The 22,068-nt window shown below is 40.4% G+C and overlaps 1 protein-coding gene across 27 annotated transcripts in view; it reads left to right on the top strand.

The window, feature by feature from the left end:
* IL1RAPL2 (interleukin 1 receptor accessory protein like 2) overlaps positions 1 to 22,068 on the top strand; it is a 365,272-nt gene that overhangs the window by 181,364 nt on the left and 161,840 nt on the right. For all 27 annotated transcript variants that reach the window (XR_011811600.1, XM_072042782.1, XM_072042783.1 and 24 more), the window contains one exon: positions 12,278 to 12,551. Coding sequence is in view for 26 of the 27 variants with exons in the window: in XM_072042782.1 (XP_071898883.1) it covers positions 12,278 to 12,551 (274 nt within the window). In the remaining variant the exon portion in view is untranslated. The remainder of the gene's footprint in view (positions 1 to 12,277; positions 12,552 to 22,068) is intronic.

Below are 22,068 nucleotides of genomic sequence, written 5' to 3' on the forward strand. Positions count from 1 at the left end.
TTAAACAATAGCAAAAATTACATTGTAAAGGTTTATGCAGCCTTGGGCAGGCTGGAAATTCAAAACTTAGTGCTGCTTTTCAGAATAGGAGTTGTATGGAAGGGTTCTGGCACCACGTTACTCACTGTGCATCAAAATTAACACATTACAACCATTTTTTTTTAATTATGTAAAATCAGATGAGTCTTTAGAGAGATTAAAATGAGATTTGTAATGGCTTAGGAGAATTCTTAAAATTGACAACTTGACACAGCATGATTTCAGATTATCTGAGATCTGGCATAAGGATATTTATACTTCTGCTTGCAAAGATTCTCTTCAAAGTCATCAGGATGGAAATATTTACAATGAAGACATAATAATGTCTTTAATATGTAAATCATTATAATTGCATTTCTTACATTGTCAGCCTCACACTGAAATATCATTTATTTCACAAGTGACACAGGAAAAGATGTGATTGCATTTGTGATACTCTGATTTTTTAACAGAAATGTAACAGTAAGTGCCTTCACATATGAAGAACTTCTGGTAATCATCAGTTTCCTTGACATATTTTGTGTGACATCTGCATTTCTTTATTTCTGATTTGTATCGCTGGTTCTAGCTTCTGCAATCTTTCTGTCTCTGTTTCCTTCTCCTTCCCTTCTCGCAAAGAGATTTTGCCTGTAGGGATGTGCTCCCCAGAGTATCAGCACCCAGCACTGTGGGGTTCAGGGATGGCGATAATTGTTGCCATCAAATTCTGTTTCAAACTTGTTGAGAGATGATTTAAAATGTATTTTTTGTACCACTGTAACACATGTTGTATTTTCAGAGGCGTCTCACTTCATGTCCCTACGTGTAGCCCAAATTCCCTACCCTGAGGCCCCGTACATCATGTGTGCTTTTACCCTCTCTTCAGATGTAGAGCTGAACGGAGGTAAGAATAAAATCAGCTAGGTTGAATTAAACACAATATTTTTAACTGAGAAGGCATTCCTTCAACCCTGTGTATGGAAATGAATCCTCGCCCTGCTCTGGCTTCCCTACCAAGCACTATTTGCTGAATTCAGCTCGCATTTAGCAGGGAGCTGGGCTCCAGGAGCCCTCAGCGGGCCTGCTGAGAGGGGCAGGAGCCCCGGGTGTGGGCTTTGGGCCCCTCAGCACCACGAGGAACCTGCAGCCAGGCTTGGGGACTTGGCACCCTCTATGAACAGGAGTTTGGTGAAAGGAGAAGAGAGAATCCAGCTTTCGACTCCCTCATCACTGTGAGTTTTCTCTATTTAAGAATTTAATACTGTTTTCCATATTTTGAAACATGGTTTCATGACTGAGAAACATACTGGTTTTCTTGGGGGCCACCACCGTAGAAGCCAGTGTAGTCAAAGCCACCTCATTCCAGTTTTAGTATTTTTTTATTTTTTTTCCAGTTTATGAGTAACTCATATGGAAGCTTTTAAAATGATTTTTCAGAGTCATTTTTTAACGTGGATCTGTGACAATTTAGTCACGATGTGGTACTGGATGGTAGGGCTGCTGGCTGGTGTCCCAGCTGGAGGACATGGTGACATCTGAAGGGTCCTGGGGCCCTGGGCACTGTATCTCTCTCTGTGTCCTGGGTCCCCAAATCGTGCCCTTGCCTCAGTGAGGAGCTCAAAGGACTCGCCATCCCCTGCCTTGCCCCATGTGCTGGGCAGTCCGGCCCTGCCCTGCCAGCGGCAGCTGCGGTGCTTTGCAAATGGAGCTGGGGCCCCTCGGGCTGACAGGAGGCCTATGAATAAAATACAGGCCTGCTTGTGCCGCTCTGAGCAGGGAGCGGACGATGTATTAGTAATGAAGTGTTTGCAGTTAGTTGCTTTTGCTTACTAAGAAATGAAAACCTGCTGCCAGCTTTGCTTCTGGTTTACGAAGATACTGGGAAGTGTGAGGAAAAGGCGGTAAACTGGGCCGAGCTGGGGGCTCTCTTCTGGTAACAGCTATCTGTTAGCCCAAAGCACTGCCAGTTCCTGTGGGGTTTTTAGTCAGCTTTTGGCCCTGGTCTGAGAGCCTTGTGAGTCCAGACTTAATGAAGACAACGGGAAAGAGGACCCAGCCTGTGTGGGGAGCTGCAGCCCCCGAGGACAAAATGGCTGCTCGCCTCAGGCCAGGGCCCTGCACTGCGGCTGCAGGAGCAGGCTGAGACTTAGGAATCGGAGTGCCTGTGGTCCCACAAATGTGGCCCTCATTTGCACCTGAGGTTTGTTACCAGGGTTGTGTGAAGCTGCCTGCAACTGTGGGATGGAGAGATCTAAGGAAAAGCATGTGAAGGTGAACCTAAATGTACGCGGAACGTGTTCTGGAGCACAGCACTCGCTGCAGCTTGCAGCTTCACCTAGAGAGACGTCTGTAACAGAGGTAGTCTTGTAAAGGTTCATTTTTCAATCATGAACCTTTTCTTTCTTACATTTAATTATAATTGCTTGTAGGAAGGATAATTCAATGTTTGCTTTAAATGGAAACAAAAGTCTGAGGAACAATGTTTATTGTTTAAAAATATCGCATTTTGAGAGCACTTTGTAATTCATCAGTTACAGACATATTTTAGTCAAATAACCCCGTAACAATTCTATTCATAGTTGTCCTATAAAAGCAAATATTGTTTTGATTTGTAAGCGTTCATTTTACTGAAATGAAATTCAGTGTGTTCTGCTGTCAGGAGAATTCCCTATTTAAATTCTGCTGCGTACATGGAACGGATGAATTAAAACGAGAGGAGAAATTACAACCTAGGTTAGAGCATGGGTCACAACCTTTTTGAGCCAAGATCCACCTGGCATGCAAGTGGAAACAATAATTGGCTCATTGCAGCTCAAGTTGTCTGTGCCAGAAAACAGCAGGAATGGCATAGCAATTGGACAATGGTATATCCAAAGGCTAATGTGTAGAGACAAAGCAAATGACCAATGCTGGTTATTTGTTGCAAGTAAATTCAGATGAACTTGACTTGTTCCTTTATATTAATTATTATGTACTGATTTAAAGCTGTGCATTCTTTTTTTAATTTATTTATTATTTTAATTTAGCATTGCAACATATTCATTAAATAGTTTGCAGATGTCCAAAATCCAAAACATTCATTCTACCCACTGTGCTTATAATGAGGAATTCGTTTTGTAAAGGATTGGGTTATATTCTGATGGGCTGACTGCAGCTTAGTATGCTAGGGAATAGAGATGGTCAGTAGGGAGGTTGGAAAGAGTCGTGAAGAGTGACACTGCCATGATCCTGTGTGTTCCCAGAGATGGGCATTAACATGAAAGGCTTCCTGCACTGAGGTGTCCCAGCGAGTAATTCCTTAAACCATGCACAAATACCAACCAGCTGACCACGGAAGTAACACCCAGTCTTGAGTCCTGTTTTCTTCTTGTGGTGGGGTGTGATATTATCCACAGGCTTTTCTGATAGTCCTCGTGCACTCTTCTGTCAAGCAGTTTTTCTCTGCCACAGGTGGGATGAAATGAGAGCCCTTAGAGCAGACCTGTGACACTCCAGGATTCCCCTCTGCAGATAACAGAGGAGATGAATTTAGCCCAGTGAATTCAAGACAGAGGCTGTCTTCCTAACCTAATCCAAACTCAAGAGATCGAGCCCTCAAAGCACGTAACCCAACTCAAACTATCCACGTACTTGAAAAACAGATGAAAAAAAAATAATCTTGTGCACGTACACCAGCCCCTCTCCCCCACAGGGACCAGAAAGTTAATAGAGTTTCATTCTTTTTCATTTAAAATTCTTATTATTCACAGCTCTTTCTTACAATTCTCTGCTGGGAATAGCAAGCAGTGGATATAGAGTTTCCTAATTGTGTGATTACTTGAGACTGCAACTACCTGATCTGGGATCTAGTTTCCATTTACTTTACCTTCAGTAACTTTGTTCAAAGGACTAATGAAAAGAGACTCATCAATTATTGAAATGAATTCAGCTTTGTTCCCAGAGTTTGCATGGTGCTAAAGACTTGAAAACAGCGTGTGTGAAAGTCTCCATGGGTTAATGTGCTTCTTTGGAGAATACCAAAACTGTCTCAGAGCGTGTCCTTAAAGAGCTTGTGTTTAGTCAACAACACTTAAAATAATAATTGCGCGTACCTTCAGATTTCCAGAGTGTTGCTTCTAGCCTGGAATCTTCAGTAGGATAAACTTTTTAAGAGCAGTGGTATATTTTCAGCCTGTTTTACTCATTGGTTGCCTCAGATATTGTTTTCCCTTTTTTCAGAGAAAGAAAACAAGAATTGGCATCTGTCTAATATGTATAGGGGTAGTTCTTTGTACCAAAGAATCATTGGAGGTGCTGGGAAATTTATCTTTGTGCTTTTGTGTCATTTGTTGATGCAAAAGAGGTAAAAAAAAAAAAAAAAAGAGGCAGCATTCATAGTGGAAAATGACAGGAAACTGATTTTTCCCCTTTGTTGGAGCTTATAAAGTGGAAGTATTTATGAGGTTTTGTGGTCATTATGTTGAAAAAATGGGGTTCAAATGGGTTTCAGAGCTGGGTGAGCAGCTAAATTACAGTGTTTATTGTATCTGTACTTGTGTTTGCACTGAGGAGTTGTGTGTCTGCGTTTGTTCATAGCATATATGTTTCAGTATTCAACTGAAAGCTTTGATACTTCTTCAGTCCAAGAAGCAGGTGTATTGTCATATAACTGATCTGGCCACTCCAATCTGAGCAACATAGTTTTCATTTAATTTAATGTTCTTCTGCTAGTGCGATAATGATTCCTTGCTAGTTATTTCACGTCTCATTTTGAAAAAAAAAAAAGGGGGGGGATTCATTTACAGATCCACAAAGAAGAAAAGAAGCTCGATTGTTTGGTAACGTGTTCACCACAGATCACCCACTTGACTTCAGTTCTGTGGGAGCAAAAATGAAGGCTGGGCAGAGATGGGAACTTTGTAAATGAACTTCCCTACAGCTCTTCCCAGTCCCCCTGCCCTGGCGCAGGAGGGGAGCTGCAGAAGGAGCTGAGAAGGCAGCCCAGGTTGGGGCGCCTCTCTCAGACCCAGGCTTGGGACTTCACAAAATATACAAAGCATAAAGCCATGAAATATGATTTGGTTCTTTTTTGTTCTGTGTCCCAGCTCCACTGCTGTTGTTTTTCAAGGTGCCTCTTGCGTTGTTTTCTGTGTGGTGGCAGCCATGGAGAATCAAGGCATTACACAAGGATTATGTAAAACCAAAGCAGTTCATAAGTTCTAATTTCTCTATTATTTACTTCAGCACAGACTTTAAAAACCAGCCAGGTATTGAAGTGACTGGAAGAACATGGTCACCAAACTCATTTTTAGGTAAATATGCTGCATTTTAAACAGTTGCTTTAGTGCCCTCCGCTTTCTGTTGGCTAAGCAGGGCAATTTGCTGGAAGCATAGAGCACAGCTTTGGAAGGGCACTCAGTTCAGGTCCATCTATCTGCGGGAACATCTGACTTAGACGAGGTAGCAAAGAATATGATGAGACCAGAGATGTGCTTTCCATCACACAACGTGTTTTAGAGCTTCCTGTCTCCAGCAAAATCTAACCTGCCAGCTGTGATTTGCTCTTCTTCTCTCCATCAGCACGCATTCCTGAAAATCCCTGTCATAAGGTGCCATCCGAAAAACTGGCACCGGACCCATCAGTTTGCATGGCCAATCTGATAGGTGCTGCAGGATGAGATGTCCGTGTCTGGTAACTTCTACTGACACTCCTTTAGCATTTTGCTTCCTCACGGAGAATTTCAGAGTCCCAACCTCATTAATATGCCTTGGCTCTTGGAAGCTGAGGTTTGTTCAGGGCCCAAGCTGGCTTTTGTCTCCTCCTAGATCGATGATCTGCTAGTATGTTCTTTCTTTTGCATTTTGAGTTAAAGACTAAAATGCTCCTGGCTCTGTATGCATATGTAAGTCAGGACAGAGCAATCCATTCTTATTTGGACCTCTGGCAGTATATATTTACAGTTTGTTTGACCTCAAAGGAAATTATGAGTGTTCAGCTGGAATCTTTGACATTTGGGCTGGGTTGTTTAGCTGTAACCTCATAAGAAAAGCTGGTCAGAAAGAATGAAGCATATACAAATCCTGAAAACGTTTTAGCCCATGTTACAGAGATTGCAAACTTTGATCAAAATTTAGAAGAAATTCAGCCAATGTATAAGGATAAGTAAATGCATTTTTCTGCCTTATTTATGAGCCAGACTGGGAGAAGTACTTGCATGTTGATAAATCTAATGAAGTTTCTTTGCACTCATAATTATTCAGCTTAGGAATTCTGAAATATTTGCACTTTTCCATGTCTTGAAAATCCCAAGCTTCTTCACTGGTAAACTCGAATGGTCTAAACCTTGTTAGAAAGCATTCAGAAGATGGAGATAAGAGCAGAGAAACTACAAAGTCTTTGTGTGATCCTTTTCTTAGATGTTGTGCTTCTACAGCAAAACAGTCATGGCAGGTGACTGCCGAACCTAGACGCTACTGTGATAGGAATAAATTATTTAGTTAAAATTGTTAACAGGGTTGGAGGAAAAACACTGCAAATTTTACCAAGCTTGAAGCACGATAAACTTGTTTTTCTCTCAAGGTTGAAGGTGGTTTTCTAAGTGGTCTTCATCTGCTACAGATAATTTTTTTGATTTACTCTATCCCTTGGGACAACTGTTTGTTTTTTTCTAAAATGCAGTTTAAAATATGAGTGCAGTCGGAACCAGAAACTACAGTTCTCTTGGCGCAAAGAAGGGTAAAACTGTAACTCATGGAAAAGAAAAATGGCAAGCACCTGACCTTAACTTCCCTCTCCTTCCCTCCCTTACTGCTCACTGAGCTCGGCTCCTCTGCTTCTGGGGGAGGTCCTGTGAAGGAGGTACTGTGAAGTACCTGCACAGCCTGTCCTTCTCCCTGTGACATGGGTAACTTGCTCTCTGTTCACTGACTCTCTCTGGCCATCACTTCTGATGTGCCCCACACAGCAGCCAGCTGGTTTTTGCCTGCCATATGCAAACTGCAGCTGTTTTTAAGCTGTGCAATCTGAACCTTTAATTTCTGTACACACCTATTATTATTGTTACTATTTAAGTCAACGGTATCTGTAAAGCTGCATCTGGAATCTGGTAGGAGAGGAGGCATTGCTAAGGGTGGGAGGTATCCCAAGTATGAGGGGCGCAATGTGAAATTCTGGAATGAAATCTTCCTGACCACTTCCTCTCTGGGGAGATAAACGTCCCTCTTCTGCCTCCCAGCCTCCTTTTTATTTTTCTTTTGTCCTCTGGTGCTTGGACATTGCAGAGATAAACACCCCCAGTGACACAACTGGAGAACTGTTGTACAAGGCTAGAGAGGGAGCAGGTGAGCCTGAGCTAATACCCAGGCTCTTTGGGAAGACCACGTCCAGCCAGAGCTATTAAAGGCGTTACTGTGGTTGCTCAAATACAGGGTATGTTCCCTTTCCTCTAGAATCAAGATCTGAAAATACCAAGTTGCCTAAAATTCGTGGGCTGTAACCGACTTCTGCCCTTCAAGAGTCCCAAAAAATTGCATGCATTTTGTGGGCTTCCTTCACAGAGTGCATCCATCGTTGCTCGTGTCTGCAGACCCCAGGCGAGATGGATATCAGTTCCTGGGCTCCGCCGCTCTATGGCTAATCTATAAATAAAAATGTAACTCAGAGGAATGTTTTTCTGGCTAAATATTTACAGTCACAAGCATTTCTTGCTTTGTGGAGCAATAAATTTAACACATTAGCTAGTATATTTATTTTTTAATCATTTATTTGTAGATGATTTCAATTTAAAATGAGATTTCAGGTAACGGGCAAGCATGTTTAACAATCCTGTGATATAAATTGCTGTAGGTGACAGATCCCAACAAAAATTATTACAGGCAGATTCGCAATGCAAAAATTATTTATATGACAGCAAGCAGAAAGACAAATTACTCAGAGACTATGTACATGCTCTTCTGTAATTGCTCATAAATTATTGTGGTTCATCTTAAAATGCATCTAGAATCCCTCGACAACTGGATTTATTTAAAATAAGAATAATGGCACATTACCAGGAAGCGTTGGGGAAGGAGATGCGGTACGCACTTGGGGTGACTGCTAACACAGACGTATGGTAACGTATTGCCAGGCAACTTAATCTATAACGTGTCTGATGAATTCAGACCCTTCCTTCTCAGCTCACCATCTCCTCAGGTTGCAGTAGCCTGGACAGATATCTGGGGTGGCCCTGGATAATACCAGGGATGGCCCCCCCACAATCAGCTGCTACTGCACTTGCTGGCAGCACTTCCCTCCCTGCAGGGGGCATGGCAGGTCTCTCTCTGTGCCTCAGCCCTTTCAAGTGCTACAAAATAGGGCTGTGATCAGTCAGTGGGGCCAGAAGGAGCTCTGGTGGGGCTGGGGGACAGGCAGGCAAACCTCCTTTCCTCAGGAAGCCAGGCCAGAAGTGGGACAATTTTTCCACATCCTCTCAATACTCTACATTTTAGAGCATATTTCAAATAATTGTCTTTACTAAAAGTGTCTAAAATACTCCCACAATAGAGGGGATTTGATCTGAATGGGCTTTCAATCAGGCACTTATTAGGGATCAGCTAATAATTGGGTAGCAGAGAAAAGATGTATGTACAGTTTTTATACAATAAGTGCCTCTCTCTAATGCCATTACTTTTGTCGTCTTACCACCCTGATCACATTGCACATTGAGAGCCAGCCCCACAAAAATGACAGCAAACTTTGTTCTCGATAATGGAGTGCTAAACTCCACCTAAGCAGCTCCCGTCACTCGCGATGACAGCTCGGAGAATACTCCAAATTAATCCAACAAAGCACACGCTCCACTGACTGACGGCGCGGCGGGAGGAAAAATCCCGGCTGCCACGTGAGCGCAGGGAGCCTGACCTACATTTTAGCCTCTACAGCTTCATAAGAGGAAACGTTCCCGGCGCTGTGTTTAACGAGGAAAAAAAGGGTAAAAGTCATCTCTTGTTTGATTAGTTTTTCTCCACTGATTAAGATTTAGTTGAGGCGCTCTGCGGGAATTTTCCCTTCTGCAGGTGCCATCCACAACCTATAATGAATGGTTACTTTACTCTGTTCCCCATGTGCTCTCCTCTCCATTTTCGTTTTCTCCTTTGAAAGTGCAGGTGCAGGTCTGGGGTCAGCTCGCCGTGTTGGTGACCACACTGAAGCATGGTTATGGCCAGCTCTCGCTCTCTGCTGGGGCAGCCAGAGATGGGTTTTGGTGTCTCTAGTGCCTTGGCTAGAAATTGCCATTCCGGTGTCTTTCATCCATTGCTCTGTGCTGAAGCAGTTGTAAAACTTTAGCAGCTGGAGGTAAAAGAGTAGAGAAGCACACACTAGAAGAAATTTTCACAAGAGTGGAAGGTGAGGCAGACTGAATGCCCCTGAAGGGTGCTTTATGTTTCTTTGAGCTGCGCTTTGACAAGCTGATGGCATGGCTGTGGCAGAAATTGCATTGGACACAGCAGCATTTTCAGCTTCTGAAGTTGGATTTCCCTGTTAGATCAGAACCAGACTTCCTATTTCTAATCGTGACTCTGCTCTGTGATACAGCAGAAAAGCTGGCACCTTTCTGCTTGACCTAGAGGCTTTCCACGTGTGTCTGAATGTCAGTTACTCTTCACTGTGGTTTAACTTTGCTGAACCAGCATAGGTTTGAAAGCTTTAGATGACGTGACAGGATTAGATTGACAGGAGATTGACAGAATTAATTAGATCAGCTGAATTAGTTGGGATTTAAATTCCAGTTCTGGGCACCCCTATTCATTTCAGCTTATGTATTGCCTTAGACTTCTGTGACTTTGCTGAACTACAGGAGAACGGAAGCCTCGGAGAATATCTGTACGTCCTGAAGGAGGAGGATGAGCAATCTGGAGAGCTCAGCATTTTCCTTTGACATCTCTTGCTGGGAGAAAGAGGCTGTAAGCTCTGCAGTGCTTTTTAATTGTAAACTCGTGCCAGCCGAAAGAGAAGGGCTTAAAAAAGGCACGGAGTGAATGTGAGGAGGCTTTGCATGGAGTACATTGAGAACCACTTGATGTTAGAGCCACCTGTATAAAATTATTCATGAGGTTAGAACCACGCTTTAATGAAAAAATGGGTTGAATGGGTTTGTAGAGCAGGGAGACTGGGGTTCTTCTTCCAGCTGTGCTGCTGCTTGTCCGTGTCTGTATAGCACCATAGCTAGAGGCAGTGTTTTATGTGGTCCTAGCAAGAGACTGGGTTACAACGCACAGCTTTGGTCGTAATGAAGGCTCTTAAACTCATGGAGGAGATGTGCTGAGAACTTCACGATGTGATTTTTTGGGTAGTAATTAGCCAAACTTGATGCTGCAGCAGTGAGAAAGGAAATGTACCACGCTGGCTAGAAGCACCAGAGGGTCTCCCTTCTGTTACCCCCATGACAGCTGCTGGGTTAAACAAACAGTTCAGAGTAATGGGGTACTGGTCCTCCCGTGCTGAGCCTGTGTCAGTTTGTTTTACCCAGATGTTGCGTGGAAGTTTATGTACAAGAAATGTGTGAGCAGGTTTAAAATATGGTTCAGCTGCACGGTTCATGTGGTCATGGTACAATTAAAGCTGATAAACTGCACCGGGGAAATCAAAAGCTCCCATTTATCATGGCTAGTTTTGAAGGATTTGCTGTAGTGAGGTGGGGGTTGGTCGATTCTCCCACGTGCCTGGTGACAGGACGAGGGGGAACGGGCTAAAGTTGTGCCAGGGGTGTTTTAGGTTGGATGTTAGGAAGAACTTCTTTACTGAGAGGGTTGTGAGGCATTGGAATGGGCTGCCCAGGGAGGTGGTGGAGTCACCATCCCTGGAGGGCTTTAAAAGACGTTTAGATGTTGAACTTAGTGGAGGTTTAGTGGAGGACTTGTTAGTGTTAGGTCAGAGGTTGGACTTGAGGTCTCTTCCAACCTAGACAATTCTGTGATTCTGTGATTCAAGAGAAGCCTGAAAAAATGGTAGACATAATTTAAAGGTAAGAAAAGCCACTAAAAAGTACTAGATCTGGTATTCCACTATGGATACAAATTTGTGTGTAGTACTTGTGCTTAGGAAGTAAATAAAAAAATCACTTGATGAGGGAATGCTATTGAAGATGTATGTGAAATGAGGAGCATATGAGAGTATCCAACATTGAGAGTCAGAGGACTGATGCTGTAAATGCAGAAGAGGCAACTTGACCCTTACTTGGTTGAATTTGAGGTAGTTACATCAAGGATAGAGATGCTTCAGTTACATGAAGCTGGAAATGATCACTAAATTCCACAAAATATATATTAGATCAAGTGCATTGATTTTAGGCAATGTATTTGCCTGCTGACAGCCTGCTTTGCTGTCTTCTTTTTTGCTTATATTCTCAGTTGACTTTCAGGCTTCCATTTTTTCTAAGAATACAAAAGATTGAATTAAAAAGTCTCTGATACATGAGGGGAATTATGTGTTGATATGTAGGTACTAGGATTATAGTGTAACCAAAAGGATTTAAAAGTAATGGGAGGAAAAAATGTAGAGAGAAATAATCTTTTAATAAATTGGCTGACACATTCATTTTTAAAGTGAAGTATCAAACCTTTTTTTAGCTAAGAAAAGCTGTTTCAAAAGTTTTTGATGAACAGAACATCAAAAGATTCCTTTTCATATTTGTACAATATCTGCATTAAGCTTGATTGCATTGATAACATGTTGTAGTTTTATTCTATTGTATATAATTCTTTCTCTATAGTTTGAGTAGGCTGTAGGAAAAAAACAACTGTGTGTAACTGCCTTGGAAGAGAATAATTGTCACATCTCTTATTTTTTATGTAACATAATTAGCAGAGGTGGAGGGAAATGTTTTAAGGGATAAATTGGGGTCAGATGCCAACAGACATTTTCCTCCAACAAGGAATTAGTGAATTCAGAATTGTTTTATTAGAGCAGGTAGGTAAGGTGAAAACACTTGGTTTATTTATTAAAGAATTAGTGAAAGTGGATGAAGGTAATGATGTTCTAAAGAAATGGAATCGAGCAGGTCTAATGTGCTCTAATAATAATCATGTGCTCTTACAGCCTGCACATTTTACATTTACGTGTAACTAAGAAAACCGTATAAAATGCTTTTGATTGCTAATAGCTGCCACAAGTTTATCACACTGCTCTAAAACAAAGGTTTTTTTCTTTTGATTAATTGTTTTGCATTTCACAGGCTGCCTCTCTCTGTCTTGAAGAAATGTATCTGTATCTAATATGTCTTTATTATTGTTTTGCTTTCAGTTGATGGTTGCATTGACTGGTCAGTGGATCTCAAGACATACATGGCTTTGGCAGGTGAACCAGTCCGAGTGAAATGTGCCCTTTTCTACAGCTATATCAGAACTAATTATAGCATGGCCCAAAGCACAGGTCTTAGGCTTATGTGGTACAAAAACAAAGGAGACTTAGAAGAACCCATTATATTTTCTGAAGTTAGGATGAGCAAGGATGAAGATTCAATATGGTTTCACTCGGTTGAGTTGCAAGACAGTGGTTTCTACACGTGTGTTCTAAGGTGGGTATTGTGTTAAAATATCACTAAGAATGTGTAGATTGTCTCACTTGAAAAATGTTTCAATTTAGCTTTCATGATTGAGATAGTCTTCCAGTTAATATTTACTCATTATTTGCCTTCTCATAATTTTATTTGTCACATAATGCTTTGTCGTAAAATTAGTTTCCCTAGTAAATATAGTTACCTCTTCCAATAGCTATAATTAAACATTTGCAAACTTACATTTTGCCATAAACCCTCATAAATGGATGCTTCTTAAAGCATTAAGTATTTTGGCTAAGTAATCCTCAAATTCTCATGAGTGCCAAAGGTCATAAATGATTTTTCAAAGTTGGTAATTTTGTGACACAGTTTAAATTATTCTGATAGGTTTAGGCCATAGAGAGTTAGATTTCTGTCTGGTTCTGAGAAAATGTTTGTTTTAATATACATTTAAGATTTGTCATAACGTGAAGCCGACCTCATTTGGTAAGGTGGTGAAATGCTTGTCTCAAGTATTTTGGAACTGTTGGATGATCCTTAAATGAAGTATGTGCTGGAGTTCATGATATCCGTCATGTGGATGTTGATACCAGCTCTGTGCCTAAAATGAGAGGATAAAGAAGGAGGAGTCTGTAAGAGTGAATGGATAAATATCCCTTAAATGATCCAGTTTTGAATTAAAAGGAGTTTACAGATACTTCCTATGATTCAGTGTTAAACTGGTTTTAGAGAATGAAGCTCACTCCATCCTTGTCTGCTGTTCCATACTGAAATTATGTGCAGGTTTGGTGAATTTAATATAAAATATTTGCAGGTAAATAACAACACTGTTGAGAGCCCAGAAGTTTTGCTCTCTCCATCTCTTCTAAGTCCTTCCTGCTGTCTCGTCTCAACTTGCATCTGTTCTAATCCTGAAGAATGGTGCTAAAGTCAAAGTTTGTGCTGTGGTGCATGGTTTGTAATGAGAAGAGCCAACACCCAGTTGGACTGTCAGCTGCGTCTACCAGACTCACTATTCAGTCTGTGTTGCAGCCTTTGGAGTTTATTATTCCTTTATTAGCTGCTCCATCACAGGTTTGGGGTTATGTGAATTCCTTGGTTTTGAAATGTTACGGGAAGATAGTGGTTTACATGTTTCAGGAGAGACATACTTTTTTCATAAGATATAGCTGCAGTGCTAATCAAATTACTAGTTTAATACTTCTGGAAAATTTTATGCAAATCCTATGTGAACAATGAATAACTGATCTTGAATCAAATTCTGGGACACACTTCTACTTGGGAAATTTCAAAACCCTTTGCTCATTTACATGACAAAGTACTTTTGGTAACAAATGGGCAGGTTGTTAAATAATTCATGAATTCTTCTAATTTTCAGATAAAAACTATGTGACATGCTTCTTGGAAGGCATTACACAGCAGTATCATCTTCCCTGTCAGTTATGTTTTTGCTGTTTATACTAGAACTTACTTACATAATTGCAGACATTTTGGCCTTTTTCAGATTTATGTGGGAGTGCAGATTATTATATGTAGTGATTACACATAAGAGACCATATTTCTTCCTTGAATTAACTTATTTTTTCTTCCAAAAATATGGTAATGTATCCTTGCTGTTATTGTCTATAAAATTGCAGGGGGCTTAAAATAGCTGAGGAAATAGCAATAGTAATTTACTTGAATTTCATTAAAATTAGGTTAGAGGTAGAGTTCTGAAATATGACCACAGGTCTGTGGTAGACTGTCCACCCCATTAACTGTGTAATTTCAGCTTTCTTAATCCATTTTTTAAGAAGGGGATAAGCAGATGTTTGTGTTTTAGTCATTAACCAGGATCGCCTGCTTTGAGAGAAGGTGAGGATCTGTGTCACAGATGAGAGCAGGAATTCTAGGATCTGATTTTATTTTCTAGAAACATTAACAATTTCTGTTACAAACGCCTTCTTTTGTAGACTGAATGAATAAAGACCTTAGAGAGAACTCAATGCACTGGAAATGAAGAGGTCACCGTGTCCATTAGTATGCGACACTGAGCCTAAGGTTGCATGCATAATTGAGCCTTTTGGTTTGGTAGTTGAATTTAAAAAAAAAATAAAAAAATAGGAGGAAAGGGGTTTTAGTTCCAGAAAAATGTAAAACTTCTGAAGTTTTGTTTTGTTTTGTTTTTGATTGAGAGTTTTTTGACTGAAGTGTTTGGTTTTTTTTTTTTGTCTGAAATACGTACTTTTCTTTACAAAAGGGCACTAGGGGGTAAGGTGCTCAGACACGGTGCTAAGGCTAAGTGGGGACAACGGGTTCCAGTCCCAAAAGTTAATGGCTTCAACTGGGAAGATCTTCTCTGATAGAAGAATGGAATTGAACACCAGGGGTTTTTAACAAGTTGTACACAACGGATGTCACAGGCAATAGCAACAATTATCCTGGTTTATTCTCCCCCAGCTTGTTATATTTTCCCCACTCAAAGACAACTTGGCAAACATGAGAACTGCACTGGGAAAAAGGCAATTGCACTTTTCACTGAATTTCCTGTTTGTTGAAAAGATTCTTCATGATCCTAATAAAATCGTGTTTCTCAAGGAGCTCCATTTCTTGGTTGCTCATGGATGCTTGCAGGCTCAAGGCATGCTTCATCTTTGAAGCAACTTGGAAGGAAATTGTCAGAAGCTGCTTGAAAAGAATGGGGACAAGCAGGTGAAGGCAAGGTTGATATGGCAACGATTTCAGAAATGGATAAAAATTAAATGTATCAGTAAATTCTTGAAATGACGAAACTGTCGTTTCAATAGTACTAACGCCTGCTTTGTAAATTAATTCATAATGCTGAACAAAATTAAAGTGTATTAGAGCAGCATCAATGAAAGAGATTGCTGCTCTCAGGCTAGAGAGTTCTGGTAGCAGAATTTAAATATTGCCTCTCCTTTATTAACTGATTAGACATTGTTACATAGGCAGATGTGTATGTGTAATAGCGGGAAATTCATGTTGCATTAAACCTTATTTCTCTCTTCTCACGATATGTTTTGACGTTGAGGTGACACTGAGATGGAAACCAAAGGGTAGAATTTTTCTCCTGCATTAAGCATGGCCATGGCATATCAAGGGATCCAGGTTCTTCACTTTTAAATGAATGTGGACTTCATCTCCATTGGGTAACCCTCATAAATTCCATGCAACTGCTTTGTTCACAGGTGCCTTTTTTGTCAGGGCTGTTGACTGGTGGATAGAAGTTTCATTAGGGTTCCCAGATAAATGCTGGGACATTTGTGTCAAGACTTCAGTGCACAATCTGGAAATGCTGCGTTCTGGAGGTCTCCTTGAAGTACAGGCCTTGGATATGCCGTTAATCTTCCAGCACCTGCCGATGCTACTTTTAGATAAAGCTGTCAGCATTTCTCTTACAGAGTTTTTTTTTCTGGGATTTTCACATCAGCACTCTGGATTGAAACATCCTCCTCACTGAAGGTTTCAGAGATGAAAGCAAAGCAAACATGGAAGCTAAAATTGATCTAAAAGCATAGGGTGGCCTCAGAGTTCTGAGTGTGTAGGAAGTTCATTTGCCAGATGATGTGCTGCTTTTGCCCTCTGCACAAATACATCTGTTTTTCTGTGTCAAAAGGCACTGCTTTTTAAAGAGTGAAGAAGAACAGGGCCTACTTGGATTTCCTGATAAAAGAAGAGGAGCTGAAGAAGAAATCTCAGCAAAGTTTAGCTGCACCTTTGCCCTCAGCAAGGAGCTGCTTCTGAAGGCCTTTCTTCTAACTGGTCCCAGCTCCAAAATAAACTGAAATACAACAAATGCTTTGTGAGCGAGATCAGTAAAAAGTGGTAAAATGTTGGTACTTATTTGCTGTTGATTAGTTGGTAAAATACAATAAACTCAATTCCCATAATAAGAATCAGGAAGGTAAGAAGTCTGGGGCCCAAGGGATGCAGGGTAAGCAGGAGGTACGGGTTTTTGGTCACCAGACTGAGTGATGGACGTAAGCCTCGACTTTTGTACCAGAGGTAGAATAGCAAATGGGGGTTCCATGCATGCCTGTAAGGAAATAAGCCTGCAGGTCTTTAATACCTGCATTTGATGCCAGAGAACTGCCAACAAATCAAGTTAGGAAATCTGTGTATCCTTTTCCCTTACTTTGTTCCTATCTGTACAGTTCTTAATGGAGAACAGCATTGCCACGGACATGCACAGAAGAATCAAGCCTTCATCAGACCATCAGTGAAATATTGAAATATTCCTTTCTGAGCAGTAATAACATAGACTGATAGTAGATTTTAAGCCTTCAGGCTTCTGAATGTCTGTGAAGCGCATGACTAGCAAATCAAAATCAGATTTAGACAGCCTAGAGGTGCTGTCAGTAAAACTTAATTTGTGGCATAACCTTTGTGCTCTCGCTTCAGTGGGTGTGAGGAGGAGTTGAGGAACTTGTTTCAAATGCCTGCAGCCTGGACTACAGTAGTCACCCATGATCCCAGGAAAAGCTGTGCCACTTTTCTCAGAGCACTGGAAGTCTGGCTTCCAAGTGAAAGGAAAGAAGACTTCTTCCAGGTCTTTACGACCAAATAGGAAAATCAAACTAAATCATGCTGTGAAAATGGGGAGGGGTAAAGTTGTTTTTTCTGCAGCCATCTTCTGTGGTTCTTCTGGTATGTGTTTTAATACAGTCATTCATTTCGTGTCTTCTCGTTACAGAATGTTTTTTTGGCTTTATCCAGTGCTCAATTCATGAGCAAAATTGGTTTATGTTTCAAATCCATTTGAGCATCGTGTTACTCTGAAAAGGTACAAAGATGATACCTTCTAGTAGTCTTTTGTCATCTGGTATCCAAGAGGAGCACATCTAAGTAGTTGCTGTACTACGCATCTCCTAGTTACCTCTCATACTTGCACACTGGTATCTGATAGCTTTCACAGCTGCACTGTCTCAGGCATTTTTGGAGAAGTCAGTTAAATTTCGCACATAGAACAAGTGCATGGGTACAGCAGGGCTTACTCTTCCCAGGCACTTTGTGATGCTAACATTAAATGTCACACATTAAAAACGTGTGACACTTCCCCTGTTAAAAGTGACAGATTCCGTATAAACAAAATCCCTATAATAATGTAGTATACTATATTTGAATACAGTGTTAGGGCAGATACAACATAAAGTCAGCATGATTCATCATAAAATAAAATTCAACTTACTGAGATAAAATGTTTTGGCATTATCTAAATGCAAAGGAAAGTAGAATCAGAATATTTCTACTTTTCTTTCTAAAACTATGTAAAAACTGATGGTGCTCCTGCAAATCCTTTTGATGACATAGTGTTTATTGAGAGAAATCAGTTCTACATGTTCTTTTCACACACTTGTGGGAAACAAATATTTGTTTTTGTTTCATGGTGATATGCATACTTCTGCTCACTCACCTTCCTTCCCTAAAGCTTTAAAATAGAAGATATCCATCCTCTGTCTTTCTGAAAGCCAGCGTTTATGTTGACATGAAGCTGGAACAGTCAGGGCTTCAAGCAGGAATGTCTGTGTTGCTCTGCAGTTGGAGAGCATCCAGCAACATGAGAGTCTTGCGTATTCTTTAGTTTTCCTAGTAGTAAAATCCCAGCTTTAGGTCCTATCAAAATGAGTGGCATTACCCTCTAGTCCCAACAGATTGTTGGAGCAAGAGCTCTGCATGCTGCAGTGCATCAGTAACATTTTGACTCGCTGTCACTGGTTGTTCATGGATGAAATGCCTTCCCTGGTGGGCTTCAAACCTTGCCTGCTTGGGAGAAAGGATACAGAGTGGAGTGACCGCTTCCTCGCCAAGTAATCTGCCTTCAGGAGACCGAATGCCAAGATTATTCAGCCACCCTCAGCCCTCTTTTCTCCAGCTTGTCAGGGTGTTCATTTCCCTGCTGTTCTCCAGATAGCAGAGGAGGAGAATGTGCTTACCCATGTACCACTCCTGTTGAAACCTGCATCAAAGCCAGCTGTAACCATAAGGTCAGTAGGCAACATTGTGTGCGTCTTGGGAGAGGACAGGCAAATGGAAGTTTTCCTGAGGAAATCCATCATGCCCAAAGTACAAGGTGACAGGTACATAGGGAATAAAACTGGTATTTGGTAAGTGATTTCTTCTTTTCTGGCAAAAACAAACAAACACAAAACTTAAGATAAGAGACACAGTCAGGAGGACTCAGCTGCAGAACTCAAACAGCTCTGCCTGCCAGTTGGCATAATGACATTCACGTCATGTTTATTCATGATAGCATTCTTTTTATAACCCATCAGATAATAACTTCCATTGTTTTATGTGCTCGATTGCCTGTTTACAAACTGAAGGGGGCTTGCTTTTCCTCATTGCATCTACAAATAGGATGTACATACATGATGAAGGATATACTCCACAGGTTTTATTCCTTCAGGCAACAAAATCAGTGAGGTTTAGCAGTGCAGACATATCTAATGGGTATCCTGAACTCAACCTTTGCTTTATGCTCTAGGTGTCTAATAATAAAGCAAAGAATAGACACACTAATTCACCCATGCGTGGGTTGGAAGAAATAAAGGAGAAAATGTTCAATGGTCTCAGAACAAGGGTATTGAAAACACAAAATTATTGGAAGGAGATTTCTTAATATATTCCTTCATGGAAGCAGTTGTCCCTTTGCCTCAGATTTATGTCATTCGTAATGGGTCTTTTCAGTAAAAGAATATAATTTAACAGTAATATACAGAGTTCTACTAGAAAAATATTAGAAAATAAATGAAAGGGTCTTAGTCATTTGCAGTAGCAAACTTCAGGGCAGCACGCTGCTTTGTAATACTTGAGGGCAAGGAAGAAATTTTCCCTAATAGCAATCCCAGGCAATTGTATTTTTATTTTTTTTTCTGCTGGAACAGGATGTGTTGAAGCTGGTAGAGACCAGATAGTTTGTGAGCATAGGTGCAATGTGCTGAGATAGCTTTGTGTTCTTTGGGCTTCTGCATTTTTTCTCTCTTCTTAATTATATTTTCACTTATTTATTTCTAGTAACTAACACTCTTGAAGACTTTAAAAGAAAGTAAGGGGTGCTGTTAACCTGTGTGATTCAACTTAAGTGCTAGGAGAGTTTCCCCTGGGCCCAATTAGTCCCTGTTGTAATGACTGTCTGGTGATTGGTGTGGTTTTTGATTGCTGCTGTCATGATGCAGAGTTCAGCAGGACCACTGTTTGTTTGTGTGAAGGCAATTAGAAAAGAAGTGGCACCCCCAGGCATTTAGCCATGTGCAAATCAGGCTGTGTGCCGCTTCCTGTTCTCAGAGAGTTTTAAGAAATATGGTGCTAGAGATAATTCCTGTGTTTTCAAATCATGGGCTTGCTGTTACGGCCTATATCACTGGCTGCACTAGGCACGCTCTGACATTTCTGTGTCACATTTCCTTCTTAATAAGGATGTTAGCTCAAATCCAACTTAAATGTAAACTTATCTAAACTTCAATGAGGTAGATTGAACTGAGAGAAACTTTACTCAACTGCTAGATCCAAACATCTTTTCTTCTCTGTCCCAGTATCCAAGAAGCCTAAAAACTCCCTAAACAGAGCTACACTCACTGTGAGAAATACAGGGCTTGCACTTAAGTGCCTCTGGTGAGAACTATATTCCTGAATGTTAACTTGTGGAGACATTCTTGGATATCTGTTTTTCAAGCTGTCATCACTGTAAGCCTTTTAATATTACCCTTCAGTAAGTTCTCAGAAGTTCTGTCTTTTAAGTAGTGATGTTTTAGTTTTTCTTCATTGTGAGACATAGGCCTCTGGGACATCTAGTATGTGTAAGTCAAATCGTCATCTTGTCTCTAGTGAATCTTGTGTGGTGATTAAGTCTGAGAAGAAAAGATGTACAGAAGGACTAAAAATTCTTAAGAGTGATGGTTAGCTCAGCACAAAATACTTTTTCTACCTGAAGAAACAGGCATTTGAATGGTGCTTCCATCTGAATTCACAACACAGGTTTCTTGGAGGTTCAGAGGAGGTAGAAATAATAAAAGAATATTGGATTTGTAACATGTTTTAGTATCCTACTCTTAATTTTCTGAGATCATATTTCCATGACATCTTCTTTTACTACTAGGATCCTGAAAACCAGTCAGATGTTAAAGGATATCTAATATGGAATGAGGATTTTTCCTTATCATGAATAGGAGCTGGGATTAGAATTGCAGTTATAAAAGCAAATGAGCAAGCAGACTATAAGACAGGGGTGTCTGGAGTTGCACCAAGGCCAGGTATCACACACACATGCCATGGAATCACTGTACTTCATGGTCTACGGTTCAGGGAGCATCTACTGCAATATTGAACCGTTGAATTGTTCCACTTCAGGTATTGCTCTTTTACTTGACAAAATGATAGCAAGCAAATAATGTAGCACATGGGGTAATTTCAAAACTTTGAAAATAATTGTGATTATTTGTAACCTCTGACACCACAAGTGGGAATTTGATCTCTTCAAGGCAATTACCCCAGACACATAAAAGTTGTAGTTGCAGAGAAATAAGGTAATGCTGGAGTGAAACCTTGGAAGAGTAAAAAATTATTTGTTTGTTTTTAGGAAAGAGGCTACACTTATGTCATCTAAAAAAACAAACAAACAAAAAATGTACTTACTTGTCTTTAAGAAGATTGGCAAACCATGAGCTCGTTGATCTGGGTGAAACAATCTCAGGTACCAATAAAATGACCTGGTAATAGTTTTGTCAAGTGTGAAATTTAAACTGGAATAAAATGATACAAATTCTCATGAAAAGAGAGGAAAACCATCAACAGTTCAATTGAGTCTGAAAGCTGGTAACGCATTCTAATAGCAGCTGGTAGTGGATTAATTGCTCTGGACCTCAAGACAGATAAAAAGGGTTGGTGATGTTGTTGCTGTTGTTCATTTAATTCAGAACGAGCAAAGATAAATGCAGGGGATGGTTTACACAGACCTGTAATCAGTATTTCACTAAGCCAGTGGAAAAAGTCATTAAAACAGACAGGCAGAGTGTTTAGGTATACTGGGAGAGGTCTAAGTCTGAGCTGTGCTGTTTCCTGAGAATTGCTTTAATACTTCCCAGCTTTTGGATCTACCACCACATTGGAGTCTTAGAACTTTAATAATAATAATAAATATAGAATGAAAACTGAGACTGCAATTCAAAATAATAATAATAATGCAAATCCTCTTGTATAAGTATGCAATTCTAGTTTTAGGGTGTTTTTCAATTAGTAGGTATAAATAAAATATTCATCCACATTGCCAACTTTCTCTTTATAAGACAGTTGATAAACAGGAGAAGAGAATATGTCCCTTGCATACTAGAGACAAAATTGTTTTACTTGACTCTTTTAACAAACCGCCCTGCCTGGTAGAAACCAGAAATGCTGAAGAAAACAGTTTTGTCAAAGTTATGAATATTTTTTTCTAATTTGAATTCAGCTTTAGGGCTGATGAATTGTGTTGAATCCAAACAAAGTAAAAAATAATTAGGGATTGCCACTTCAATTTCAAATGCCCTTCTTAACCATTTCT

Source organism: Anas platyrhynchos, chromosome 10, assembly GCF_047663525.1.
Source record: "Anas platyrhynchos isolate ZD024472 breed Pekin duck chromosome 10, IASCAAS_PekinDuck_T2T, whole genome shotgun sequence".
Lineage (NCBI taxonomy): Eukaryota > Metazoa > Chordata > Aves > Anseriformes > Anatidae > Anas > Anas platyrhynchos.